The sequence below is a fragment of the Apium graveolens genome, chromosome 5 (assembly GCF_009905375.1).
Source record: "Apium graveolens cultivar Ventura chromosome 5, ASM990537v1, whole genome shotgun sequence".
Lineage (NCBI taxonomy): Eukaryota > Viridiplantae > Streptophyta > Magnoliopsida > Apiales > Apiaceae > Apium > Apium graveolens.
This window is the reverse complement of record NC_133651.1, coordinates 766888-782460: the sequence shown is the minus strand read 5'-3', so window position 1 is coordinate 782460 and position 15573 is coordinate 766888. Positions and strand designations below refer to the sequence as shown.

General features: G+C 35.2%; 3 protein-coding genes across 4 annotated transcripts; 2 read left to right on the top strand and 1 right to left on the bottom strand.

Annotated features, from left to right (window-relative positions):
- The first annotated feature begins 704 nt into the window (after positions 1 to 704).
- LOC141661803 (mitochondrial outer membrane protein porin of 34 kDa-like) lies at positions 705 to 4361 on the top strand. Its single transcript, XM_074468812.1, has 6 exons — positions 705 to 853; positions 962 to 1029; positions 1820 to 1930; positions 3174 to 3260; positions 3355 to 3563; positions 3796 to 4361. Exons 1-6 carry the CDS (start codon positions 805 to 807, stop codon positions 4100 to 4102), a joined length of 831 nt encoding a protein of 276 aa, XP_074324913.1. The 5' UTR covers positions 705 to 804; the 3' UTR covers positions 4103 to 4361.
- Positions 4362 to 5764: 1403 nt separating this feature from the next.
- LOC141661802 (putative RNA 3'-terminal phosphate cyclase-like protein) lies at positions 5765 to 8778 on the top strand. Its single transcript, XM_074468809.1, has 6 exons — positions 5765 to 6096; positions 6176 to 6325; positions 7354 to 7532; positions 7599 to 7774; positions 7914 to 8130; positions 8237 to 8778. The coding sequence occupies exons 1-6, from the start codon at positions 5892 to 5894 to the stop codon at positions 8444 to 8446; spliced, it is 1137 nt and encodes a 378-aa protein (XP_074324910.1). The 5' UTR covers positions 5765 to 5891; the 3' UTR covers positions 8447 to 8778.
- A 250-nt stretch (positions 8779 to 9028) lies between these two features.
- On the bottom strand, positions 9029 to 13686 carry LOC141661801 (uncharacterized). Of its 2 annotated transcripts, XM_074468807.1 has the most exons (6): positions 12413 to 13686; positions 11854 to 11937; positions 11170 to 11760; positions 9976 to 10527; positions 9530 to 9812; positions 9029 to 9421 (listed from the first exon to the last, which is right to left on the bottom strand). In XM_074468807.1, the coding sequence occupies exons 1-6, from the start codon at positions 12950 to 12952 to the stop codon at positions 9402 to 9404; spliced, it is 2070 nt and encodes a 689-aa protein (XP_074324908.1). In that variant the 5' UTR covers positions 12953 to 13686; the 3' UTR covers positions 9029 to 9401. The 2 variants fall into 2 exon arrangements, with proteins under 2 accessions (XP_074324908.1, XP_074324909.1); XM_074468808.1 differs by lacking the exon at positions 11854 to 11937.
- Positions 13687 to 15573: the final 1887 nt, after the last annotated feature.

Here is a 15573-nt window from a genome sequence, read left to right as displayed (position 1 = left end):
TTTATAATTTTGGGATCCTTTTAAATTGGGGTCCTGGGTAGGAAGGCTCGTTGCACACTCTAAACTATGACCCTCCTCAGCTAAAAATCATTAATACATGATATAAATAAAAAATATAGAAATTATATAAAAAAAATTAATCTCCAATGGTACATTACTCTTGTCTATAAATATAGTCAACACTATATTTGTTGAACCACTACAAACCTAGAAGAAATCTGTAAAAAAATTCTAATCATTTACTAATATATTGCAGTAATATATATTCTATTTATAACAACATAAAATTTTAAAAATTATTATTTTTAAAATACAATTAACAAATATAGCCAATATCATCGAAATACAATATCTTACAGATTCAACAACTTTTACGTATTGTCTTACAGGTCCGGTTTAGTTAACCAATTATAACGAGACGTGTGAAATAATTTTAATCATTAAAGAAGATACAAAAATTCCCGCTTTCCCTCGGAGGAAAATTATATCTACCTAGCTGGCTTTTAGCGAAAGAAAAGGCACAATGACAAAAAGATGACAAGACCAACATATGAAACCCCCAAACTACCCTTCAAACATAAACTCATTTACACCCCTTACCCTTAAATCAACGGTGAATATATCATCCTCCATCAACAGCCCAGATCCAACGGCCAATAATAAACACAAATCCTGGTCCCACCACTTAACCCCTTGCTCAAGAATTAGGGGTTTTAATTTCATTTCATATATAAAAACACACACTCACACAAAATACACACAATTGACTTGAGTTGAGTTTGTGTTTGTGTTTTTGAAGAAGCTATGGCAAAGGGACCTGGTCTTTATTCCGACATCGGCAAAAAAACACGAGGTCTTTTGTTGTTTTTACTTTTCTCTTACATTAACTGTATTCTATGTACTTGTTGTTTTGTCTGTAATTGATTTATTTTATATTTTTTTTGTTTTTTTTGTGTTGTAGATCTTTTGTACAAGGATTATCAAAGTGACCACAAGTTCTCACTCACTACTTACTCTACCACTGGTGCTGTAAGTACTTTTTTCCTAATTTATTTTTTATTTTTTAGTGTTTTTTAGATCTGTTTTTTTTAACTGTGTGTGTATGTGTGTGTGTTTATTTCTATATCGTTTGTTGATTGTATTAGAGAGTAACATTTTGTGTTGTGCGAAGTTGTGTGATGTAATTTTAGTGGTTTTTTATGCGATTTTGAGCTATTGTATGTTTGCATTAATCTGAATTTAGTTATCGAGATTATGCTAATACTATTATTGATATGCAAATTTTAGTAGTTTATTATGCGATTTTGAGCTATTGTATGTTTGCACTAATCTAAATTTAGTTATCGTAATTATACTAATAGTATTGATATGCAAATTTTAGTAGTTTATTATGCGATTTTGAGCTATTGTATGTTTGCATTAATCTAGATTTAGTTATTGTAATTATTCTAATAGTATTGATATGCGAATTGTACATGGATATGGTTTTACTAGTAGGTTATAACGATATTGTTACTCGTATTTGATGTTCTAATTCTTTTGTACCCGATAAACATCAACGTGTTTTTTTTCTTATGTTTATTTGTCCCTCTTGCTATGTTTCCAGATGCATTGTAATCTATAAACTAAACTAAAATACTTGCAAATGATAGGTGTATTTTGTGCTCTTTCTTTCATGTCTTTTTAGTGCCCTATAGTAGGAATAAATATGTAGGCATGAATTTGAGCTTGATTGAAGGACTATGTTTTCGGATTATACACGGTTTCAGCTATATTTTTGTGTTTCTGTAAAATACTTAATTATCCATTTACCTTCCAGGTTATTGCATCATCCGCAACCAAGAAAGGGGAGCTGTTGTTTGCTGATGTCAATACACAGCTGAAACATGGGAATGTGACCTTCGATGTCAAAGTGGACACCGATTCCAAAGTAATTTTTGTTGCGTTCATTAGCTTTTTCTTAAAATGAATATAAATTGATTATAACTTCACTAAATTTTCCTCTGGTTGTTTGTTGACTTCTTAATCTCATCCGAAAATCAGTAATATTATATTTTCACTTCACTCTTATAACTCGGCAATTGATGTCATTTGTTTCTTTTGCCAGTATAAGCCAACTGCTTGTCTTATTTGCTAGGTATAGAGTTTAGTAACTTTAGTTTATTGTTAATACCAGCTTCATACATTAAGTAGAGGACGCTGGACCTTCTAGTAGAGATTACCATAGACACAATTAGTGTACAAGGGATGGGGCCACATTGGGGTTGGGATGTACGGGCATTTCCTTAGTTTGGCAGTAGAAATAGTGAAATACTACATGTGTGTGGAAACTATTTGCTAACCTTCTTTATAGAAAGTAAGTGCTTGTTGTGCTGGCATCTGGTCCAGAAACTAATTGCACCGGTTGCAGTTTAGAATCCTGAAGGTAATATAGCTTATTTTTAAAAAGAAGTACCTTCCCCATACCCTGTGGATCCGGTATCCTTGTACACTATTTAGTTTACAACCTTTATCTGGTATGTACATATGTTTAGATGTTTAGTAATATGTTTTTTGTAGTATGATCTAGATTAAATGCCTAGCTGTTCTATCAAAGGTAAGTGTTTTATGACATCAAAGTTATATGATTTTTCTGTTCATTTTCTGACTAATACCTAGTGAAGCTTTGGACAAATGATAAAAATAATATCTAGCAGAAGTTATAGAATATCTAGTGTTGTCCTTAACGTTGTGTAAACTGACTTTAAACAAAGTCCAGGTTAATGGAGTGTATATGGTAAAATGTTTGCGTTATAGCAATGCAATCAAGATTGTGAGCTTGATGGTTTGTAATGAATATCTTTGTGTTTGAATATATCTTTAATCTTAATGTCCTGTATCTATTTGTGATCAATTTTATCTCCGGGGAAGGTTTTTTTTTTGCAAAACTTAACCCTTGTGAGTTGTGTCAATTGTATAATTTATTCACTACTTTTTGTTTCGGTATATTTGATTAATTATTTTGGTGTCAACCTTAAAAATATGGTTTACAGGATGTTTCAAGTGCTTTAACTTTACCAGGTTGTAAAAATTGGTGTACTGTGTCGTTCATACCTTTACCTAGTCATGTTCTGTTATAATTACACGGTTAATAATAATTGGTTTATTGAGATGACCCTTCTAAATGATGTCAGTTGTTGGGAACTATTACTGTCAATGAAGCTGCCCCTGGTCTGAAAACAATCCTGAGCACCAAGATTCCAGACCAAAGATCCACCAAGGTATCCAGATTTTGAAACAACCAATTTAAATTATTATACTTTTATGTTCATGTTTCTTATGGGAGATATTTGTTTCTTATTACACAATTTACAGCTGGAAGTCCAATATTTGCATGACTATGCTGGTATCAATGCCAGTGTTGGTTTGACTGCAAACCCAACAATCAACTTCTCTGGTGCTTTTGGAAGTAATGTTGCTTCCCTTGGGACTGATGTCTCCTTCGACACCAAAACTGGGGATTTCACCAAGTATAATGCTGGATTTAGCTTCTCCAATGCTGATCTAATTGCTGCACTGGCTCTGTAAGTATATGTTCTGTAGGAAGTTCTATCAAGTTTTTCATCATGCAAAATAATGGAAAAAATTTCCTATGCCTGTTTTATATTGTATTGTTTGTCTATAAATGTTCTTAATTAGTACTACCATCTTAAAGTGAAACAACCACATGACTGTCTTGTTTTTGCACCTGTTTTGGTTGTGTACCCAAGTGGTACTGTACTGTCTTAATATTATGACCCTGTTATGTGCATTCAGGAATGAAAAGTTTAACCAGTTAAGTGCATCATACTACCACCTATTGAGCCCGTTGACAAATTCTGCTGTGGGTGCGGAGGTAACTCACAATTTCTCGACCAATGAGAACACTATCACTGTTGGGACACAGCATGCACTGGATCCTCTGACCACAGTGAAGGCCCGCGTCAACAACTCTGGCAAGGTTCATGCTCTTATCCAGCATGAGTGGCGTCCGAAGTCCCTTTTCACAATATCCGGTGAAGTTGACACCAAGGCCGTGGATAAGACTGCAAAGGTCGGGCTGGCCTTGGCTCTGAAACCATAATTGGTTTGGTGCAAGGCGTACAAGACATCTTGCTGGTGTTTGAGAATAATAATATTTAGATGGTACTTGAACTCATCCCTTTTCAATACTGGTGGATGATGGGTGGTTAATTTGAAGAGTTACTTCAAGATTTTGTCGGAGATTATTAGAAATTCAATATTTGCCCATATTTTACTACTTTCCCCTCTTTCAGTTCTCAACTGTTTTGTTTTGCTTTGCATATACTATAATGGTCTCTCTATAAAACTAATTTATTACAGTGACGTTCCTATTACTTTTTTAGTTATTATAATATGATTTTTATGGCCAATGAGGACACTAGGCATTCTGATGGATGTAAAGAAATGCTGAATTCTCATGAAAGCTACAAAAGAAGAAATGCTGAATTCTTACGAAAGAATGTCCAAAATACACCACTTTCCAGTTTCAACTGTCCAAAATACCCACCTGCGGAAAAAGTACCCAAAATACTGACGAAATGCGCATTTTAGAGATGCGTATTCTGATTTTCAAAAAGTTTACAAAGAATATGCATGTCAATGTTTGACATGCGTATTCTTTGTAAAATTTTTGAAAATCAGAATACGCAAGATGATAATGCGTATTTCGTCGGTATTTTGGGCACTTTTCCCGCCGGTGGGTATTTTGGGCAAATCTCCCCAAATGGTGTGTATTTTGGTCACTCACCCAATTCTTATAAGAACTACAAAAGATGATGTAAAACTAAAATAATGGTAGTTGTGAACTATTCATTTATTGGTCCACAGGATTGGGACTGAGACTAAATTATTTAATTAAGAATTTTTTAGTTTCGAGTTAGAAAATATATGAGAATAATCTGTTCTCAATTTCTAATGAAGAACATGCATTTATAAAATGAAGATTATGCATAAACTAGCTGGAAAAAATGTTCGACTACGAAAGCAGGAAAATATCGATACATAAATTGAATGACAAATCCGCAAATTCTATTCTACGAAAAGCATGCGCTGCGGAGTCTGAAATTATAACATTTTTTATTCATATTCTCTACTTGGAAACTTAACAAAATCAAATCTAAATATGTCAGAAGGAAATGATATTTATTTATACACCTTTTTTTTATTACAATTCACGATGAAAAGTTACTTCAATTTTGCACTGTTAAATATGTAATATAATAAAGGGTTTTTTTTGAAAAATATCAAAGTTTAAAAATATTTTTACAAAAATATTGTCATTTTTAAAAAAAAAATTGTAAAAAAACTTATTAATTTGCAAAATACTATTTTCCTTTTTTTTTGCAAAAATACAATTTCGGCAACTGAAATCAACTGGATGCAATTTTTGACGAGTTTCTGCAATTACATGCAACCTCAAATGAAAGCAAAAAAACTTCATTCAACTAATGACATATCTGATTGATTTTGGTCGATTCCGTATTTAAAAAAAAATCAGAAGATCGTAAACTTGCAAAAAAAATAGAAAAATTAGTATTTTAGGTAAATTATCTATAATAAACTAGCTTAAAAAAAGATGTTCTCTCAACAATTAGAGTTCATATAATGTACAAAATTAAAATTAATTTTATTTTTTGCTGATAAAATTAAAATTTTAATACTGAGAATTCTTGACACAACCCGACCCGCTTGAACCCAGGACACTACTATACAGTTTGGTCAATTATTACAAGAGGGATGAGAGACATAAAAAATCAACTCTAAAACCCTAATAATCCATAAACCCTAATTCAAATCTTTATCCGAGTTGAGTCTCCTCCACACTCAAATTCACAATTCACACACACAAAATGGAGAAGAAAACATACAAGAAGCTTAAAGGAAGCCAAAGCTTCAGGCTCCGTTTACTCCTCTCAACTCTCACTTCAACTCCTGTTTTAATTGAAGACATTCGCGCCGATGACACGTGGCCTGGTCTCCGTTCCCACGAGATCTCTTTTCTTCGATTGCTCGAAACCGTCACTGACGGCTGTGTTGTCGAAATTAACGAAACTGGTATGTCGTAGTTTCGTAGATTGTGTTTAGGGTTTAAGGTTTAGGGTTTTGGATGATGAATGCGTGTTTTTTCGGGCAGGTACCAAGTTGAAGTACAAGCCGGGGATTGTGATGGGAGGCAAGAATTTGGTTCATGATTGCGGGGTTAATCGTGCTATTGGATATTTCTTGGAGCCTTTACTTGTTCTTGGTTTGTTCGGGAAAAAGCCCCTTTCTATTAGGCTTAAAGGTGACATTTTTTGTTACTCTAATTCGCAGTTGCTAGCATTGAGTTCGTGATTGATCATTTTAGTTCTTGTAGTAGTGTAATTAGTTGTATCGTTATATGTTTGAAATGGATGTTTTAGAGCTTATAAAATTGGATGATCACGCGGAGAGTGGGAAATGATATTGAAGTTAGGATAGTTTTACTAGGTCATTGTCAAAACTAGGATATATCTTTTGTACAAGTGCCATATTTATTGTTCACGGCACTGTGTTGGTGAATGTGAACTGTTTTATTAAAAAATTATTTTTGCACAGTGGAGGTTCTTTGCCCCTTTATCTTGTAAATTTATATGCATGTATCTGGTATATGCTATTTAATCGAAGGTTTTGAAGCTTCATGGTTCTTATTGAAATGGATCGGTGCACTTTAATATAAGATAATTGTTATGTTATTAAATGAAAGGTAAGAACTACTGTGTGCGCCTGCTTCACTCTTAAGATATCGCTATGTTTTGTATTAAGTAAAGGTTTTTTACAAACTTTTCATGTCCGAATTGTAAATTCTTATAGTACAACCGGTTAAGTATGTTGCCTGCGCATTATTAATTTTATTTAAGAAGAACCCACATATATATACTGACCCCAGATTGTTAATGATTTTTTATTATTCCCTTAGCAGGTCACAATCCTTGCATATTTCTAGGTGTAATGGAAGCAAGAAATGTGCAGAGATTTTTCCCCCTGATCTTATCTTCATTTTTTTAATGTAGCATAAAATCATATCTTCACGTACAGAGTTTTTTGAAGTTGTTTTCATATGTGAAAAATAAATGGAAGTCTAAAACAATATTAAAAGACAAATGACAATAAATTTGCTAGGTTCAAATAAATTTAAGGCATTGAAAAACGTGTATATTTAAATTACGAGGCGAGCTATCTTGAACTTAAATTTGGTGCTCTATTAGTTAGATTTTCATGTATATATACGTTGCGTCAAGTAATTGCTTTGTGCAACAAGAGCTAAGAATTGTATCCTAATTTTGATTACAGGGATCACAAATGACCCGAAGGATCCTTCCGTGGATACCTTCCGGTTGGCGACCTTGCCTATTTTGAAACGTTTTGATGTTCAAGAAGGTTTGGACCTGAAAATAGAAAGTCGTGGAGCTGCTCCAAATGGTGGCGGAGAAGTTTTACTGTCTGTTCCCATTGTCCGTGATGGTTTAAAAGTAAGTTTCCTGGTAAGAGGTATGAATTATTTGAATTTCATTATACTTACTTGTGTTGATTTATAGGCAGTCATGTGGAAAGACGTGGGAATGGTGAAGAGGATCAGAGGAGTTACTTTTTCGGCAAGAGTTTCCGTTCAGTTTGAAAATTCCATGAGACATGCAGCCCGTGGTATCTTTAATCACTTGCTCCCAGATGTTCATATTTTTACTGATCACAAAGCGGGTGCATTATCTGGGAAGTATGTCTTATCTTTTTCTTGTAGGGATATTATTTATCATTAATGTTACTGGGATTGTGTATATAAATCTTGATATGATATCCTGTGTTTATATCAATAAAAATGACGAGTTTCATTTCGAAAATTATTTTAATAACAGGTCTCCTGGATATGGAATTTCACTGGTTGCCGAGACAACATCTGGCTGTTTCTTATCTGCTGATACTGCAGTTTCTTATGGACAAAGGGTGGAAGAAGTTGTATTCAATGATGAAGAAAAGAATGAGCTAACGCCTCCCGAAGAAGTTGGCGAGCATATTGCCTCACTTTTACTTGGGGAGATTGAACAAGGTGGCGTGGTCGACTCCACACACCAGGTATGCTTTCTGTCCTTTGGCGCTTATCCTGTAATTTTGTTACTTTGAATTTTAACTTTGTTACACTGGTGATTATATTGTCATTGCTTTAATTTGTGTGATACAGGGATTGTTGTTTCTTCTTTGTGCCTTGTGTCAACGAGATGTTTCAAAGGTCCGTGTAGGGAAGCTCTCACCATATGGAATAGAAACACTCAGACAGATTAAAGAGTTCCTTGGGATTGAATTTGAGATCAAGCCAGATCCATCAACCGGAACAGTCAACCTGATATGCGTTGGGTATGGATTCACAAATCTAGCAAGAAAAATGTCATAACTTTAATGTCCAAGCACTATATCTTGGTTGGTACAAGCTGAAATACTCTAAAGTCCAGCCTTAATATGATTGAAGGGATCAGCAGGGTGGCTGCCATCAAGTTTTGTGGCCCAAAATTTTTGTATTTTGTTTCCCTTTAGTGGTAACTTGTAATACAGCCAGATTGTAATATCTCTACTCTGCCAATTTTGTCCGAAGCAAATTCTTTTCATTGCTTTGTGGAGATTACCATTTAGTTCAAACAAAAATATTGCCTTCAGTGGGTACTTGAATTTATAAGTTTGATTTAGTGTTTTCGTATTGGTTCACTTACTTTATACTGGGTTTGTATATGATTTTCCTGTTTACACTACATTTTTCAGTCTGTAGTTCGACACCTGAAATTGGAGTTCTGCATATAAGGTTTATGATGAAGTACGAAAATTCGCTGTTATGTGTGAAAGCCAAAACTTAAAATTAGCAGGGTGTCGATCATTTGTAATTCGCTGTTTTGCTTGTTTGGGTGTCTGCTTCAATGTGAAAATTGCATTAGAAATCTTATCATAGCTGTGGTGAGCTGAGTATGGTGTATTGCTGCATTAGTACTATTTTATACAATTCTATTAGGTATTTACAGCAGAAGAATAAATGCAGTTCCCCTTACAAACTTATATGCTAAACAAAAACTATTGACATCTCCAGAATTGTTAATTTTGCTTGCCATTCTAGGCAATGTTGAAAGGAAAGAGAAGTAACTTTTACAATAGCTACTTGGAAAACCTCAGCACTTTAAGTTTATCTAGAGCTCTACATCATGCTAAAAGCAAAGCCAGTTTGTATTGTGACTGTTCCTTCACTTCATACATCAAGGTATAGCAGTTCAAGCTTTTGTACCACCTAGTATCAATCGAGATTGAGCTAGTCAAGTTTTTGACAGAGTTATTGCATGGCAGAGAACCCAGTTGAGGGCCTGTCTTCAATCAAATTCACTAGCCACTGTTCAAAGATTGCAGAGAACAATGAGAACATAGGAGTTGATATATTTTTATATGTATCGACAATGTTCTACGACTTCTGATGATATATGAGGATCAGAAAGCTAACCTGTAGAAGTGGAAGAGACTAAAACTACATGGACACTAGCATTGTTTGGTGGAAGAGCCAAGCGAAGAGGATAAAGTTTCCCATTCAAAGGATTGCGCGAACACAAAATGACACTCTCCATATTTGTTTCTTCCTCCAACTGATGAGCCAATTCTTTCAGTTTATGCCCTGTGAAGTGAAAACATTTCTTGTCAACATGATCATCAACATTCCCCTCATCATCCGCCACAGTATAATAAACCATCCTCCCCTCTGATTTCACCTGTGGACTGGTTTCTGTGTCCTGCATATACAAGAACAATCAAATCAAAAGCTATAAACATCTTTTAGTAATCACACAGAGAACGTATCAATATGATCGAATAACTAGCTGGGGAGCTTTATTGACAGAATCTGTATTGGGGTTAACGTTATGTATAAAAGCATAACTAATATCTTGAACAAACCTCATTATCGGATGGTTCAGGAGATACGACATGAATGGAAGGAGAGGTTACATCCTCATCCAGATTTTCAGAGCTTTCGACCTTTCTAGGAGTATCAGCCTTTATCTCAACAATGTCAACATCCCAAAGAACCCAATCATTATGCCTATGTGGAATGTCATGTGTAATAGAGTTTCTCCAAGGAGGCAATCCACCATTTGCTCTCAGAAAATTACCATACCTTGTTTTAAGCTTAACTCTTGAACCTTCTCTGACAGGCTCCCATTCTACGGAAGAATCCAATCTTGTAGGCATAGTTTGAAGGACTTTCTGGCCCGTAAGACCCAGGATCTTTTCTTGATCCGTGGCAGTTAGATATAGACCAAAAATACTTTTCAAACGAACCACGGTTTCAAGGCCTTGAACAAACTCAACTCTCCATAATGCAGTTTTGGTCGATCCTTGACGATGTTGGAACACATTTTCTTTGTCATGATCGGCTCGTAGGTATTTGTGATGGTAGCTTTTAAGGCGAACCGTCTTTGCTTTCTTGAAAAACTCCATTCCACTGCTCTGCAGAATGTAAATCAGACACAATCAAATGATATTAAGAAATGGGGGTGAATTCTTGATAAGAGTAAATTCACAAATGGGGGTGAGATTGGATTTAAAATTCAGGAATGCAGATGATCGATTATTTGCTGCGAGACAATGTAAATGTTCCTTATAAAAGGACGTTAATTGTCCAAGCGTGGGGTTCTAATGAGTTTTGTTGCTGTGACTCTTGTAAATAACATCTTTAATATATCCATTAATGGGTCGAATAGTGGACCACGAACGCTCATCTTTGGAGCATTAATTTGCCATTCATTAATTTGCCATCTAAGGGCCCGACCGGATCTATATTCTAATTTATATTCTAATCGAACCTTAGTTATCCCGTCAGCCTAAGCTCTGATACCATGTTGAGTAACGAGCTCATCTAAAACCTTAAGTTATTAGAGAATGACCTTTTTCAGGATCTTATATTTTAACAAGGTGATACACTGCATAATTTTGTACCATATACTTGTCACTTGATATGTTTTAGTTCGTGACATTCGTGTTGTTTATGACTGAAGATCTTAACTTGTAAAGTGTGCTAGTTATACAGAAGGAAACAATCTAGTAAGGAACAACAGCATAGCAAAGTGAAAGGGAATTCAGGAGAAGTACCGGCATTCTGATGGTGGAGTACTCATGTTTGAAGAGGACCAGAGGCGGACCGGGATAAGGAGAAAGCATGTGAACAGCAGGAGAGAAGCTCGGGGAAAATGTAAGTCGAGTATCGTATTCGACAGGCATTGCTCTGAAATCTAGTACCTCAACTTCCCATAAAATCCAATCTTGTGTTGCACTTCTATGTGGAATGTCATGTGTTACAGAGTTTCTCCATGGGGGTGTACCCCAATTAGCCCTCAAAAAGTTCCCATTGTTCGTTTTAAGTTTCGAGTATGCTCCTTCTTTTATAGGCTCCCATTCAATGGAACTGTCCAGTTTTGTGGCTGGAAGATTCTGTATCACCTTCTTTCCAGTCATGCCAAGAAGGAACGGTTCATCGATGGCTGTAAGGTACAATCCGTGACAGCTCTTTAAACGGATCTTGTTTCGTTTTTCAGACACGAACTCAACTGTCCAGCTTGCTTTTTCTGATAAAACATTGCGGCTCTGACGAACACTTGATTTGTCATCATCCGCTACTAGATACTTGCCATGATGGTTTCGAAGTCTCACTGTCTTTGCTTTCTCGAAATATTCCATCCCGTTCTGCAATGGACCAGTTAGATATGGTACTGTCATTAGCATTGATTTAGATGCAAAATCTGAAATTCTTGTAGGAAGTTTGTTTGTCTACTTTACCAGCTGTATCCAGGATGCATTCATCACAGACATCTGGGAACTAATCGCGAAAGAGTTGAACTTCGCCCCGTTTTGAATCATTAGCTAAATGAAGTTTAAAGTTAGAATTCACAAGAGTTGCCAGTTTTATCAGATCAGAAATATCAGCTGATGGTAACAAAACAAGATTTACATTAAGTACTTAAGTTGTCTTTATGAGGTCTTAAAACTCTGTTTACTCTTAACATATTGAGCTCATGTTAGAATATAAGATCGAAGGCCATTCTCTAACATCTTTAAGTTTTAGAGTAACTGGTTCCTTGACATGGTATCAGAGGTGAGGCTGACAGAGGACTCAGGTTCGATCTCTACCAAGATGGGCGCCCGTGATCCACTCTTCGACCCAAAAATGGGCTCCCGAGTGAGGGGGAATGTTAGAATATAAGATCCTGGAAAGGGTCATTCTCTAACACCTTGAGGTTTTAGAGTAACTAGTTTTAGAGTGGTTTTAGAGTAACTGGTTTCTTGACAAAAGTTTATCTAATGACTTGAATTAGAAATAAAACATGTACACATTTACCTGGTGAGGAGAATCTGAATGTGAATGTGCATCTGCATATGGTTCGTTGGAGTCCAAACTGTTGAAGGAATGATCAGATTCCGAAAACTCAGATACATCGATGGCTTCAACTTCCCACAGAACCCAACTCTGAGTTGCATTTGTATAAGGAAAATCATGAGTAATAGAGTTTCTCCAAGGAGGTGTACCTCCATTAGCTCTCAAATACATCCCTCCATCTTTACTCCTTAACTTGACATGACTATTACCTTCCTTTATAGGCTCCCACTCCTCCGATGCCTCCCTCGTATCCGCCTGCACCACTTTCTTCCCTGTCATTCCAAGCAGAAAAGGCTCGTCAGACGCGGTGAGGTACCAACCAAAGCAGCTCTTGAGACGAATCACGTGGCTTTTGCCTTCCACCAACTCAACTGTCCAGCAAGCCTTGTGTGATAGACCATTGCGGCTTTGCCTGACAGTTTCTTCATCAGGGTTGGCGGTCAGGAACTTGTCGAGGTGGCTCCGGAGCTTAACAGCTTTAGCCTGGTTGAAAAATTCCATTTTAGCTGGATCTTGAACAGACTAGTGGTGTTTATTTTGTTTTCTGTAGTGTTAGAAGACCTGGAAAAGGTTGACCTAAGGAATGCTGGTGAAATGCATTGCCTGGGCTAATTGACTTGTCACATTGTTGAAAATTGACTATGTGCAACTTGGTGTTTTTTTAACTCGTTATTCGTATGAATTTCTTCTGGTACGCGTTTTTTTAATGGATACTGGGAATCACACCGGAGCTTAGTCAACTTCGAGACCAACAAATTGGTTTGTTATTGATAAGTAAGAATAATATGTGTCTTTCATGTGCGTAGTGTTGACTAAGTTGTGAAAGGAGGGCCAAACAAAGCCTGTGCTGCAGTGTTCTTCAGATTGTTCTTTGTCACCATTTATTCCAGCTAATCGGCCCGAGATCTTCCGTGGCGTGCACAGCCTTTTCGGAGTTTCTAAGCTTATCCAGATTCCCAGGAAACTGAGAAGCCATGAACTGGAAAACGAGCTCAACCACTGCACCAACACTTTGTTGGCAAGATTACTAAATACGCGTGTTAGTACTAAATTCTGGAGAATTGCAGATCAGAATCATGGTCTAAAGATACGAAAGAAGTCGAACTTGTACCCAAGAACGAACTCAAGACTGCAGCCGTGTACTTCAGTCTCATGAACATCAACTGATCGTGGTTTTGAGTTTGAAATAGCGCGGTTTCAAAGCCACTGTTTATATGTTTATGTCACTTTCATCTGCTCTTTTTATATCTACTCGATCAATATAAGGCCAATATCATCAGCATTTCTGAAGATCTTTAGACTTTAGGTATCTATTGGAACAATATTTGTATTTTGGTAATAAACAAGAAAAGATAATAATTAATCTAAAATGAGAAACTCTCAAGTAATCGGTCATTTTAAAACTTAAGGTGGCGGAACAAGATCTTGTACTCGAAATCCAACTAAACTGTACGATGTATCTACACTACAATAGGTAGAGCTGTAAATGAGCCGAATCGAGCCGAACTCTTAAGTGTTCATGTATCGACTCATTAAAAATATATCGAACTCGAACTTTTATCTAGTCAAAATTTTTTGTTCGTGTATTGACTCATTAAGTAAAAGATTATTTGCGAACATGTTCACGAACTATAGTTCAACGAACAGCTCACGAACTATTGATCGCAAACAATTTAGTTTACAAAATTGATCTCACATTTCCTAAATTATTTTATAAGTTTTCCTTATTTCTGTTTTAAATAAATAAAATTAAAAAATATCAAATAAAAATATAATATACCTTAAAAATCAAACAAATAAATTTGAGTGTTTAACCTGTTTTGATTAAATTACGTTAAGTTAAATAATGATGTAGAAACTAATTAAACACATGAACACAATTTAGATAAAGGGCATGTTTGGCTACTAGCTTATAAGCTACTTTTGACTTATAAGCTCGTGACAACTTATTGATGACTGTTTGCCGACCCAACTTATAAGTTGAATTCCCAACTTATAAGCTGATAAGTGGAAAGTTGGCAGTGACGTACTTTTTCCCAACTTATTTTCATTTATTCACTTTTTTCTAAAATTTTGATTTTAAAATATAAATTTTAAAATATTTTTTAATTTAAGATTCATGAACTAAGATAATTGTCTTTAATAATTATTTGTTTTAATTCATTTAAGTAAAAAAACTTCTGACTTATAAGTAAATTTATCCAAACACTTATAGAATTTATAAGGATTTATCAACTTATTACTTATTTCACACTTAATCATTTTAAGTCATAAATTACTTATTTTAAGATTTCCCAAACGGGCACAAAGTAGTTATATATATATATATATATATATCATCTAACATGTATTATAATTTAAATCTTATAAATATAATTTTTTTATAAATGTAAAAAAAAATTATAAATGGATTAAAGAAGTTGGTAAATGCTTTGTAGATATATATGTATACACATTTATATACTAAATATTATGTCATAAGCATGTGTCATTTACGAACATTATAAATAATAATTTATATACTTATCAATGAACATGTTCACGAACCCATTCGAGAAATTGTGATCGAACTTGTTCGCGAACTTTTAAGTCGAACTATATTGTGCACAAGTTCAACTCATTTATAAATCGAATTTTAAATTTGTGTTCATGTTCGACTCGTTTATCGAATCGAACTCGAACCGAACACCGAAGCGTATCGACTCATTTAGGTCCCCAGCAATAGGTTTAACATGTAAATTAGTTACAATTGTCTGGCATAAAACTAATTACAGTATTATAGGATTTGGTTACTATATTAGTACATTTAGTGGCAACATGTTTACAAATCTAACGGTTTTATAGCTAAAACAAACCACCCCTAACGGATAGGAAAATTTAGTTTTGTGGATAAACACATTAACTAAAAATGATTCAAAGAAGATCAGATAGGGAGAAAAAGCTGGCACTTAATTTATCCATATATCCATGACAACATTGCAGAGATCAGCAACTTCGTTCCGGCGACAGGGGTCTTCTGGCCGCATTTGGGAGGACAATTGTTTAACGTCAGGATCCAGCGAGTCGCGAAATCCCAGAATTATTCAAGAAAGCAGTTTTGCTAGGGAACTTGGTAATGCAGA